This window comes from Cryptomeria japonica, chromosome 1, assembly GCF_030272615.1.
Source record: "Cryptomeria japonica chromosome 1, Sugi_1.0, whole genome shotgun sequence".
NCBI classification, from domain to species: Eukaryota; Viridiplantae; Streptophyta; class Pinopsida; order Cupressales; family Cupressaceae; genus Cryptomeria; species Cryptomeria japonica.
The window spans coordinates 72,089,252-72,103,313 of record NC_081405.1 but is presented as its reverse complement, the minus strand read 5'-3'; the positions used below and the strand labels follow the sequence as shown (position 1 = coordinate 72,103,313).

At 34.7% G+C, this 14,062-nt stretch overlaps 1 protein-coding gene across 1 annotated transcript; it reads right to left on the bottom strand.

The window, feature by feature from the left end:
• Window positions 1-2,769: 2,769 nt before the first annotated feature.
• On the bottom strand, window positions 2,770-5,409 carry LOC131040351 (putative receptor protein kinase ZmPK1). The gene has a single exon (XM_057973256.2). It carries the CDS (start codon window positions 5,407-5,409, stop codon window positions 2,770-2,772), a length of 2,640 nt encoding a protein of 879 aa, XP_057829239.2.
• Between the last annotated feature and the right edge of the window lie 8,653 nt (window positions 5,410-14,062).

Below are 14,062 nucleotides of genomic sequence, written 5' to 3'. Positions count from 1 at the left end.
ATATGATGTAAAATATATCAGAGAGATCATGTATGTGAGGAAATTATTGTAAGGGTTATTCCAGTAAAGGGTTTAGGGTTTCAGACCGGAACAAACGGAGCTTAAACTGGAGCTGTATTCTAGCAGAGAAGATGTTATTTTAGCAGTTCACACTTCTCCAGATTGTAGTGTGGAATTTTATGTAGTCAGTGAGGATCCTATTGTGTTTGAGCATTATGCTCGAGGCTGTAACTCTTCCTGCAAGTGCAGACCCCTCATATTTTGTAATATCTCTTCATATGGCCAGTGGATTGATATTGTGGGTCACAAATCCCACCGTGTTTTTTCCTCTTTGAGGTTTTTCATGTATAAATATGTGTGTTATGGTTCTCATTTATGTGATTGGCTTATTAGTTGCTTTACTTCTTTCAATTCTGTATTTATGTTAGATAATATAAGAATGCATTCCCATTTATTTAGAAAAGAAGGGAAAAGGTCTAGTATTCATAAGTCACAATAATAGTTAAATACATAAATAAATAAAAATTATAACAAACAAGTTGTATCAATGTAATAATAAGAGGATTTAAAAAAATGATGTAGTTCAAAAATCATCAATCAAGAAAGCAATAACAAACTAAGATGTCTACATTTTGTGGAGGCTCATAAAAATGTTCCACTCATTTGAAATCTAGTTAATCTTCTTGTTTTATACATCAAACTTATTTTCCTCATTAACTGTCTTTTCCTCTCAAATTTCTTTTAGTTTCTTTTTTTCTTTGTGCCTCTCATCTTGTAGTTTTCTTTTCTTCCTATTGTAATCATCCTATAGAATAGCTAGAGAGGTGGTGGAGAACTCTATTAAGTCAATTTTTTTCTCCACAAAAACTTGATTTTATGTTTTTTTTTTATCCTATTCATTTGAAGATTTTCTTGGTTATGATCATTGTATTCCTCTTCATCCTCTTGCTCAATACTCTTGTCACTTTGTAATGGTTCAAAGGGGGGTAAGAATATGAAACTAGAAAAAATTTGAATTGGCGTCCATCTCTTCTTCCCCAACAATATTTTTTATGGATTAAGAGGTAATCTCAAGAGACAAGTCTACAATTCAATTTTTTTTTTTTTGAGACATGTTGTGTAACACCAAAACCAATGAACCAATCATCCTTGTAATAAATGATTAATTTACTTGTGCAACATAAAAAAGTGATTACTTTTAAAATTAAGTGTTTCTAAAAACATCCCTAGTTTCTTTTCCATATCCCTAATCCTATAACATTAATTTTCTTCTATCATATCTTCCAACAATAATTGTATTTTCATTTGACCTTTGTACCTACTATTATTATGATCCATGGATGAGTCATACCTAGTGTTGTGCTTACAATTCTCTATTGACTAATTACCTAGAGACTTCTTGTAATTTTACTTTTCATTCTTCATGACGGCTTGTGGCTCATCATTGAAAGAATCCGAATCCATTTCTTAAGCTAGAATTTGTTCATCCTATACTAGATTTGAATGAACGACTTTGAATTTAAATGTTTTACTTTATATATAGTATCTTGGTCTCTTATAAAGGGTTGATAAGACCTCAAAATAATTTTTAACTTATTTATATTAATATTTATTTATTTATTGTATTCCTTCTAAGAGAATCAAGTTCATTTTTAATTTTTTTTAATTTTTAAGGTTAGAGATTACATCTTTTGTATGGAAATTATATTTTATATTCATGTAGTAAGAGACAAAATTCATACATCACTTAAATTTTCATATGTGCTCTCCAAAATAGCTCATATATTTGATCCACTTCTCTCATTATGAATTTATAGAAGAACATCTTCTAGAAAAGTTAGGTATATTCATGTTATTGTAATCCTATCTATTTTATTTAAAGTTTAATTGTTTTGTGTCAAAACTTGGGGATCTTTTTTTTACACCAATAATAAGTTCATAGCAATTCATAAATATTAGAAAAATCTTCATATGAAATATCAATTTAATTTCTAACAAAGTAATACCACTAGAATCCATTTCCAACAAAATTCACTTTTTACTATGAGAAGAAAAAATAACCTTAAAAAAATTGAATAAAATAATATACTAATTTCATCGAGAAGTCAATAATACTCTTTCCAATAATTATGATAATATTGCTCTTTTATTCCCAAATAAATACAACAATTTGAATTGATGATAAACACTTGAGACTTAAAAGAAATTATTAATTTTTTTCTGAATTTATATGATCCACTTTTTAAATATAATCAATAAAACATATGATAAGTCAGCAATACACTGTTAATAATTATGATAATAGTTCTCTACTATTCTCAAATAAATACAACCATTTAAACTAATGATAAACATTTGATACTTTAAAGAAATTATTTATGAAAGTAAACTCAACCAAACAAATATTTTTTCAGATATTTTTTACACAATGATAATATTGGCCTTCTACTCCTTGTAGATATATAATATAATAAACACAATTCATAACTTTCTGAAACATAAGTTCACGAAACTATTTTTTTTTTATCATCCATGAATCACCTTTTAAACGTGGTAAGGCTTGATTTATGCCATTGTGATTTAGACAAGTATTTTTGCCCAATCATCTCTTTATTTTCAATATATCGTGGACCTACTCATTGTTCACAGCTGTGAAGAAACCGTAGCAGCTCTATTCAAGGAAACTGCTCTCCTGTCTTCTCGCTGTTGTCACATTAGGACGTTAGATTGGAATACTTTTTGATACCGGATATTAAAAAATTGAATATTTTAAGGTGTAATATTCTGAAAATAGAAAAACAGATTATTTTCAACAAACATGATCTTTGATTGCTTCGAAGAAAATTCACTCACCCCATAATCAACTGAGGATAATAAGGGAGAAGTTTGGGATGTTGATGCATCTGAAAGAGTCGATTCATAAGCCGAGAACTCGCTGGTCTGCCTGAATATTTGAGCCATTTCAATCTCTTTTACATCTCCTCTTACTGCCGGAGTTAACATCTCAACCACTTGACTCATGAAAGGCCTCTTACGATTGTCCTCCTCAATGCACAGCAACGCTACTTTCAACACCCTCTCAATTTCCATCTTTGATTTCCACTCCACATCCCTCCCTCTTAATTTGGGATCCACCATGCTCTCCCTCCATCTTTCTTCTCTAACATTGTCGGAAGCCCATTGAACAAAATTACTCCCAGACATATTAAACTCCGAAGCCTTCTGCCCGCTAACTAATTCTAAGAGAAGAATCCCGAAACTGTAAGCGTCTGCCTTGGCTGTGATGGGTAAGTTCATCGTCCACTCTGGTGCCAGATAACCTCTTGTTCCTCGTATGGTAGAGAAAGCGAGGCCCTTATTCCCATGCCCATTACCAGCAAGCTTTGCCATCCCAAAGTCTGAAACTTTGGCATGAAAGTGCTCATCTAGAAGAATATTCTCTGGTTTGATGTCGCAGTGGAGAACTCGTTCCAGGCATTCCTCGTGCAGATAAGCCAACCCTCTCGCCGTGCCCACTGCAATTTGAAATCTTGTGTTCCAATCTAAGACTCTTGAGCTGTCTTGGGTAAACAAATACTTATCCAGTGAACCATTCTCTACATACTCATAAACTAGAAGTCTGTGCTTTGCCTCCGCACAGTATCCAAACATTCTAACCAGATTCATGTGACTGACTCGGCCAATCAAGCTTAATTCTGTCCGGAACTCACCTTCTCCTTGAGATACACTTTCTAATCGCTTCACTGCAATCACTTTGTTTTCGGGGAGGAGAAGGCCCTTGTACACACTCCCAAATCGACCCTTTCCCACACATTCACTGAAATTATCGGTGGCTTTTCTGAGTTCTGAGAACTCAAACCTTTTAAGCACTCCAGCAATGGCAAAGTAGCCTTGGCGATTATAGATATCGGCCTCGTCAAAGGCTTTAATGAACAACCATCGTCCCAAAGCTATGGAAACAATTTCTGTTAACCCAAGAGCAGCAACAAAAGAGACCAGAGCAACGGTCACCTGACTTGTTCGCCCCTTCTTTCCAACTGTGGACGAATTATTTTGTGGCTGTACTAGGGTTGATTCTAACTGCGGTGAACATTGTGGTGAGCCCGAGTCAGATTGCAGTAATTGTAGCACAGATGAGACATTGGTCGCTGAAGATTCATCAGTGGAGATCTTAATGTACATGTCATTTCGGGCCATTATAGTTTGAGATCCACTAATAAGTAAAAACTTTGGATAACAAGAGTTTGTGCCGTTACCTCTGTAGCTAAACCCTAAACAATTGCATTCATCCATGCAGAGTTTTTCGCACTCCCGTACTGACAAACCATCTCTTTTGAAATAATCATAACCGTAATAATCGGCGAACGGAAGCTTAATAATCTGCGAACTATTTGCACCGCAAGAGAGCTCCTTGATCGGCCGGCATCCTTTGAACCAATCATTCAAATCAACCCTTTCAAAACCAGGTGGGCACACGCATATGGGCTCTGGTGTATATGTGCACATACCATAAGGACCGCACAGACCATGAATACTGCACTGCTGTAACATTGCAATCCATGAGATTTTCCAGCTTTGATTTGGCAAATTGAGGCTGTATAATCTCATGTTACCATCAGCATCCAGTGTCAATCTTCTGAGTGGCCCTTCACCATAATCCCACGCGTTAAAGCTAAAGTTATCGCTTGACCTGAATCCACCAGATCCGTCGAGAACTGCTACACGAGTAATATTATAAATGCTTCTACCGTTATCAATCGGAAGTTTCTCTGGATCAGGCCAATACTTGCTGGAGATATTCAACCCTTCGTAAATGAGGCTCAGGTAGCTGTCATCGTTGAAATAAAAACGATAGTAGCCAGACCTGTAGTTGTCCGATCCCACTCTGGAAATGAGCTGTGTTTTCTTTGTGAATAGCTGCTGGGGAAGGAGGGTATCAGTAGGCGAGTCGAAGCTCTGCCAAATTATTTGTCCAGAAGAGCCGAGTAGAATCAGATTTCCCACAGGTAGAAGCTTCGCTTCCTTCACACCAATATCTTTTGTGTTCGTTGTCCATACAGCACTTCCATCTGCATCCAAAAGTACGAAGTCTCCGTCCCTCTGAAGACGAAGGCGGGAATGCTTGCCGTTAACAGGTTTGTTCCTGTTGGCCATCCAAACAACTGTATACGGGGAGGGAGTTTGAGAATACCATATTGCAAAACCATAGGCGTTGATGCCAACAGCATAAAACCCAGCGGAAAATGTGCCATCCGGAGACTGTAGGACAGTTTGATTTCTTTCCGGTGTGAGGGAATGTCCTAATCTCAGCCTCTGTAATGCATGAATCTGTTGCACAGCGATTAGGGAGAGGCCAAAAAGTGCACACAATAGAGAGCATGGACGATGAATAGAATAAAAACAATCCATTGATAACAAACAACTAAGAGACGCTCAGTTTGACCCTGCAACTAAGGATCATTCAGAGGATGCTACTTAGGTGCGCAAAATCTAAGAAAGCTACATAGAGATCGTTCCAAGGTTTTGAAACGGTAGTCCATGGTGTTGCATCATTCCTAGGAATTCATGACTCAGGAATTCGGTCAATGCACGCTCGTTTCGTACAAGAAGAGTCTGATTTCTTTCCTCTAGCTTTTAGGCACATATTCAACTTTACTGTTGAACATTTGACTCTATTTATTAATTAATTAAAATATGAACATAATTTGTCTGTTATTTTTAATTAATTAATAAACAAGTTCAAATGTACATCTTGATGTCTAGGTAGATGTCTAGGTATTCAACTACTAATTATATGTTTTTGAGTTAGGAAGAGTCCACGTCACGGAAGAATATTTGACTGTTCAATCTAAATTATACGAAACAAGTACATGGTCAAGCTTCTAGATTTTCTTTTCGGATGAATATTTCATATTTAACTTTTGAATAAAGGATTCAACTACTAATTGTACATTCTTGTGTTAGTGAGGAGTCAAGTCCAAGTCATGGAAGAATATTTATCTGTTCAATCTAAATTATAGTGAACAAGTAGATGGTCAAGCTTCTAGATTTCTTTTGGGGAGAATATTTCATATTTAAATTTATTGAATAAAGAACTATACACTAAATTAAAAAAGAAAAGGGTGGTAAAGAGGCACACCCACAAAGTCTAACTTGAGCAATTCCAAAACAAAGACAAAATATAAATAAAAGGGCAAAGTTCAACAAAGATAAAGTAACTATAGAAAAAATAGATGGATGAGGATCTTATCATATGGATTACCCCAAACATTTCTAGGGGTAGCATCATCAATTGACTCCTATCTAGTGAAACCATATTCTTTTCTTTGGGATTGTTGCTTGGTCATTGTTATGAATGGATCAGAGAGGTGGACAACTCCAAGTGAGGGGAATTACTTGATTTAGGTCAATTATGAGCAATACCTCCCCACCCACAAGAAGGGATAGAGGGCATTCTGGGAAGGCCTCCCTACCCAGAAGACAAGATAGAGGGCATTCTGGGAAGGTCAATCCCACCCTCCACAAATAGCAAGAATGGCAATTTGGGAAGGTCGATCCCACTCTCCACAAATAACAATATTCTTGGAAGCTAGAGGATAAGAGCCATGACAAACATGTGAATGAGATCCGCTATCATGTCACATGGGTGCATTTCTTACATGTCGGTGAATGTGATAAACATGGTTAATATTTTCACTTATTGGAAAATATGCTCCTATACATACCATAGAACATCGAGAAACATTTTTCTATTCATAACTAATCATCCTTGAGCATTAAAATGATGTCTTTTCAACTGTCGATACATTTCAATTATGTTAGGTCATTTTTTGGCATTTAGATGTGCATTTCTAAGCCATTCCAATGAGTTGGTAAGAAGTTGACAAAGTATAAGTAAGATTTTTAAAATTTTTTTGGCTAGACTAAATCCATACCTCATACCAATGTTTGGGGTGTTGAGGATTGGGGTGAAAAGGAGGTCACGTTGAATGTGGAAATTCACAATGAATATCTTTGAGACGTCAAGGAGTAGGGTCTAAGAATACTACATAAGTGATACAATTGCGAACAAAATTTTAATCATATAACCCCAATAGGAAGCATGAGGGAACTTTCAAGTGGTATGGTTTTAAATGAATGCTTGGAAGAGTTTTGAGATAGAAAAAATGTTGAAAAGAATCTAAAAAATGAATGAATAAATCATCTTAGTTTGGGAGTCAATCATGACAAGAAACTATTAAATTTGTACAATGGTAAAGTTAAATCCAAAACTTAAACATCAAAGGATATATAAGATTTTGAAATTGTGAATTTTGGGTTTTTGTATCATCTTGAAGATACTTGATAGAATATCCTCACAACTCTACTTCAAATCTAATCATCTTCTCTTTTCTACTTCATATTACTTATGATATAATCTAATTTAAATCTACTCTACAATGCATCTACTCAAAACTTGCAATCATATACTCACAATTGTGTGAAAACATTTTACTTAATATATCAATCCATGCGCTTGAATTACCATAAGGAAGCTGACCTTCAAAATCCATTATAGTAACATGTATTATTTCAACCAAGAGATTTAATAATTAAACCCTCTAATGTCTATATTTGAGTATCCAAACTCAATCAAATTGTTATCCTATTTATAAATTGATCATAGATTGATATTCATGGGTGGAATCAATTTGAGAATTGACCAAAATTGAATAAGGTGACCTAGAGGACACACTACATTGAAAATTCATTAGCCAATAAGGGATAGTCATTGAGAAATCAACATGCCACAATTTATTAGTCATGGCTCATGCAACAATTGATATCTTAATCTAAGCTACACTGATAATGAAGTCCATGTAGGACTAACATACACACCTGTCAATTAAGCTATCTTTGCAAACAAGATTGGGACCCTCATCTCTCAACCTACAATCTAATGTTATCTTAACACATAACATGACCTACTTTTTATATGGCTTTGAGAATCTCGGTGGTCTAAGGGCATGTACCATTATTTTCCACCTTCACAAACATAATATATTCAAGCACTTGTATTTGTGTGTTGTTGTGCAACCAATTAAAAATGATAAATTATTAAGATAAATTTTTTGAATGTATTCCTATAAGGAATTCAACCATACTAACAACTCGATAGATGGCATGTGTTCATGTGGCCTCATAGTATTAACAAAGGAATAAAGAAAGAAAGAAAGAAAGAAAGAAAGAAAGAAAGAAAGAAAGAAAGAAAGAAAGAAAGAAAGAAAGAAAGAAAGAAAGAAAGAAGCATGTGTTCATGTGGCCTCATAGTATTAACAAAGGAATAAAGAAAGAAAGAAAGAAAGAAAGAAAGAAAGAAAGAAAGAAAGAAAGAAAGAAAGAAAGAAAGAAAAGAAAGAAAGAAAGAAAGAAAGAAAGAAAGAAAGAAAGAAAGAAAGAAGCATGTGTTCATGTGGCCTCATAGTATTAAGATAAATTTTTTGAATGTATTCCTATAAGGAATTCAACCATACTAACAACTCGATAGATGGCATGTGTTCATGTGGCCTCATAGTATTAACAAAGGAATAAAGAAAGAAAGAAAGAAAGAAAGAAAGAAAGAAAGAAAGAAAGAAAGAAAGAAAGAAAGAAAGAAAGAAAGAAGCATGTGTTCATGTGGCCTCATAGTATTAACAAAGGAATAAAGAAAGAAAGAAAGAAAGAAAGAAAGAAAGAAAGAAAGAAAGAAAGAAAGAAAGAAAGAAAGAAAGAAAGAAAGAAAGAAAGAAAGAAAGAAAGAAAGAAAGAAAGAAAGAAAGAAAGAAAGAAAGAAAGAAAGAAAGAAAGAAAGAAAGAAAGAAAGAAAGAAAGAAAGAAAGAAAGAAAGATTATTTATAGCACATGATACCAAATGGTCTATATATGGGTCTACAAATGGCTTATAGTAATATGCAACTACCTCATACTAAATGGAAAAACACTTAATTGAGCATAGAAATCAAATCACCATTGTAAAAAAAAACATTGTTATTAATATTCAAGCAAGATTTCAATCAAATAGTCATACACCGATTTCAAAATTGCTTTATAAAGCCTTATTTTTCCCATATAAAATTTCTACCCTTATTACATTAATCTGAACAAAAGTGGAACATTGCAAGGGTTAAACACAACCACGTTGGAGACATTAATGAAGCACCTTCAACAATCATCCTTGCTCACCTAGGAAATAAAACATGAGAGAACATAAAAGTGTTCCCAACCTCTATGTACAATGAGACACACTTTCTTTGAAATTCCACATTTCCTTCAAGTGCGTCTAATGCCTCCTCTAGTGTTACACATGAGGCACCTTTCCTCTAAAAGAACACTCCTTTGAGTGTGTCTAAGGTCTCCTCAAGTGTTGTGGAAACAATCCTCCTCCATTGTACAAATCACCAACCAAATATTTGCACATGAGTTACCTCTCCTTTGAAAGTCCACATCTCATCTGAGTGTGTCTAATGCCTCCTCAAGTTTTGTACAAATAACAAACCAAATGCAAATTCATAAAGTATATCCATAATAAATCTATCCCCCTTGGTCTTTGAAGGGGCACATAATGTCAAGCCCCCTCTTTTCTTTAGGGACACAAATAGGGTACTTCTCATGCAATGAAGAATCCTTAGGTGAGAAGCTAGCTCAAGATGATAAGAAAACATCTTGCCTCCATTGCCTCCAACCTCTAATATGATCCTATTACACTTTATTCATTTGACAATTCATGTGGATCTTTGGAGGCCTTGTCAGGTGTAGCAAAGATAGTTCTAAATGTGGAACCAAGACTAAATGAAGATCCATTCAATCCATAACTATTTGAAAATCCATTGAAACCTTGAAAGTTACTCTCAAATATAGAATGGATGACTCCAAAAGCACAAGAAAATTTTGACATATATGTAAAGATGACATTATTGACTTCAACTAATGATGAACACATATACCTCCAAAAATGAAACACGCCTTTATTTACCTTATTACTCCAAAAGCAAATCAAACCTTCTAATAAGAGAAAGGAAAGAAATATAGTTGTACCGAATATATGCCCATGTCCTCCTAAATTCAAATGTGTAAAAGCCTCTACAATGAATACCTAGGTTGTCAAATAGAAATATATAGATTACCTTTCACACTCACTTGAATTATCTACTATTCCACTATTCTCTCGCCTTGCCTTTGTCTTCTCAGTACCCACACATTTGTTTGGCGCTCATTCAATTGTAGATAAAAATTGAAATATTAAAAAATAAGCATCTCAATCCGATTCTTATGTAACTGCATCACATTAACACATACATACCTCAATGGAGGATTGACCTGTCACTAGTCAGAGTTTTAGCGCATAAGTTTTCTCAAATATATTCACAACAAACTCACGCCTTTCTATATCTCCTGCAACAATCACAAAACAGAATCTATTTGTAATCTTCTGCTTCACATATTGCCAGAATAATCTCTTTTCTACATTTTTGCACACGAGCAGGTAAATGATTTGTCACTTTTCAGTTACCAAACGAACTCCATGCTTGACTTTCGGACGCCTAAACAAAATTCCTTAAATATATTTGTTCTTGACTTGGATAATAGATGATCAGAGGCTTTCACATTGTTATGCGGCTGGAAAATTTTATGGGCATATCAAAAGAAAGCTATACCAATGCTATGCGGCTTCAAGCATTTTATGATAGAAACTGGGCCATCTTCCATATCGCTTCAAGAAACTGCCTCCATATTTCTTAACGTTTTGCAAGTCATGCCCAGCGTAAAGGGCTGCTTTGATATCGTAGGAAGGGCAAAACACTTAATCGTACACACAAATCAAATCATCATTGTAGAATAAAACATTATTATTAATATTTAAGGGAGATTTCAATAGGATAGTCATACATCGATTTCTGAATAGCTTTATAAAGTCTTATTTCTTATTAGAGACTCCTAATTGTGTTATAAACGAGACATAAGTGTCTTATCTCTTGTGAATTTCAAACTTGTGACTTCTTTCAAGAACACAATGTTCCACTCTTACACTAGACCACCACATGAACTAATGGGATCACTACCTCAGGTTAGAAACTAGAACAGAATTAGACCTTTCACTAACATATGACACAGGGCACCATGATACATAGTCACAACTTTGATAAGGCTAAGAATGGTAGTACTCACTTTTATGAAACTATGACACATGAAACATGTTGGAATGTGAAGTCCAAATTGGGTTCTCATCTAGCAGTGGTTGAGTCACCTTGGATTCTCATCTAGATGTGGTTGAGTCATCATGGATTCTCATCTAGTGCGCCGCTAGGCACTCGCAGTTAGGCTACACGTCACCAGGCGTCCTGTCGGGAGACACAATTTTTTTTTGAGACTTTACTATAAATAGTAATTTGACATTTGTTTTACATGTACTTGTACGAGTCATACTATATTTAGTAAGTTGTCTTCAATTAGGACTTTGCAACTCAGTTGTTTTATGCTCCTCGAAGTCATGTTTTCATGTAACTCTATAATTTTTGAGAATCAACATGAAAGATATTTTGCCCGTGGTTTTTTTACTAGTATATTTTTACCAGATTTTTTCATATAAATTCGAGTGTTATGCGACTTTGTTCTTCTTTACAATTTTCTACACTTGTATTTTTCTTTTTTTACAAACCAAGAGTACAACAGTGTAACATGAAGATTTTTTTTGCTTTACAAAACAAGGGTGCAACAGTGCAAGATGAAGGTGGGCCAACAATATTTGGCCTACACTCACACAAAGAAAACAAGGACATGATATTTAGCACTGATTTGGATGATAGTCTTGATGACAATTTCACATCTACGGACTATTAATTTAAAATTTTCTGAAGGCTTTATTAGATAAGAATGGCTTAGTCGTAACTAGACTGCACTTGATCAGAAATAAGTGAGAGTATTAAATATTTTAATCTTTATTTATTTTTTGTATACCACTGATCTGAATTATTTTGTCAATTCAGAGGACAATACCCCAAATCAAATTTGTGGTATTGTAAACACATAACAAATCATATAAAATTTTATTTCATTCAAAATATGTAAAAACCATACAAGTTTTGGCAAACTCTGTGAAAGAGAGTTGTGTGCCCTTGAATTTATCCCATTTGGGTAAACTCTATAAAAGAGAGTTGTATGCCTGGAATGTATCCAATTTGGGCAAACTCTATAAAAGAGAATTGTATGCATGAGCCTATACAATTTAGGCAATCTTGTGAAGGAGTGTATGCCTATAACTCTATAACTCCATAACTCTCCAACTCCTTGCAATTGAATTCGAATTGGGCTTATTTGTAAGCTTTCAAAGAAGCTGAACAACCACCACATTTATGTCCTCATCGGAAGTCGAAAAGACAATCCAGTATTGAAAGGTTGTTACATTTATATGAGGAAAAAATTAACTAAAGATTAAAATACTTAATACTCTCACTTATTTATGATCATTACTCCCTTCTTGAAAGGCAATGGGCCCCATTGCTCAATCATCTTCCAATTAAAATTTTGCTATGTAACTTGAAACTACTAGTGAGACTCTCGAGAGAATAATCGCTTCTTCCTGATCTGATGTAGCAGCAGGAGCCTGGTCAATTGAGGCATAGCAGCTATTGGTTCCTTAGTAGATGTTGCAATAGCTTCCTCGTTTCCTTCTACTGAAGACAAAGACAAGGAAGAGTTTGGTGTAGTATGGGCAGTGACTCATTGGCTGTAGATGCACCTACAGCAATCAAAAATGGCTCTGATTCCACTGATCTGAATTATTTTACCAATTCAGAGGACAATACCCAAAGCAAAATTTGTGGTATTGTAAAAACATAACAAAGCATATAAAATTTCATTTCATTGAAAATATGTAAGAACCATACAAGTTTTGGCAAACTCTGTGAAAGAGAATTGTGTGCCCTTGAATTTATCCCATTTGGGCAAACTCTGTAAAAGCGAGTTGTATGCCTAAAATGTATCCAATTTGGGCAAACTCTATAAAAGAGAGTTGTATGCTTGCGCCTGTACAATTTAGGCAATCTTGTGAAGGAGCGTATGCCTATAACTGTGTAACTCCATAACTCTCCAGTTCCTTGCAATTGAATTCGAATTGGGCTTATTTATAAGCTTTCAAAGAAGCTGAACAACCACTACATTTATGTCCTCATCGAAAGTCGAAAAGACAATCCAGTATTGAAAGGTTATTACATTTATATGAGGACAAAAATTAATTAAAGATTAAAATATTTAATACTCTCACTTATTTATGATCGTTACTCCCTTCTTGAAAGGTAATGAGACCCATTGCTCAATCATCTTCCAAATAAAATTCTGCCATGTAACTTGGAAGTGCTAGTGAGACTCTCAAGAGAATAATCGCTTCTTCCTGATCTGTTGTAGCAGCAAGAGCCTGGTCAGCTTGAGGTGTAGAAGCTACTGGTTCCTTGGTAGATGCTGCAATAGCTTCCTCGTTTCCTTCTTCTAAAGAGGAAGACAAGGAAGAGTTTTGCGTAGTATGGGCAATGGCTCATTGTCTGTAGATGCACCTACAACGATAGAAAATGGCTCTGATACCACTGATCTGAATTATATTATCAATTTAGAGGACAATACCCAAAGCAGAATTTGTGGTATTGTAAACACATAACAAATCATATAAAATTTCATTTCATTGAAAATATGTAAGAACCATACAAGTTTTGGCAAACTCTGTGAAAGAGAGTTGTGTGCCCTTGAATTTATCCCATTTGGGAAAACTCTGTAAAAGAGAGTTGTATGCCTAGAATGTATCCAATTTGGGCAAACTCTGTAAAAGAGAGTTGTATGCCCGAGCTTGTACAATTTAGGCAATCTTGTGAAGGAGCATATACCTATAACTCTATAACTCCATAACTCTCCAACTCCTTGCAATTGAATTCAAAATGGGCTTATTTATAAGCTTTCAAAGAAGTTGAACAACCACCACATTTATGTCCTCATTGGAAGTCGAAAAGACAATCCAGTATTGAAAGGTTATTACATTTATATGAGGACAAAAACTAAT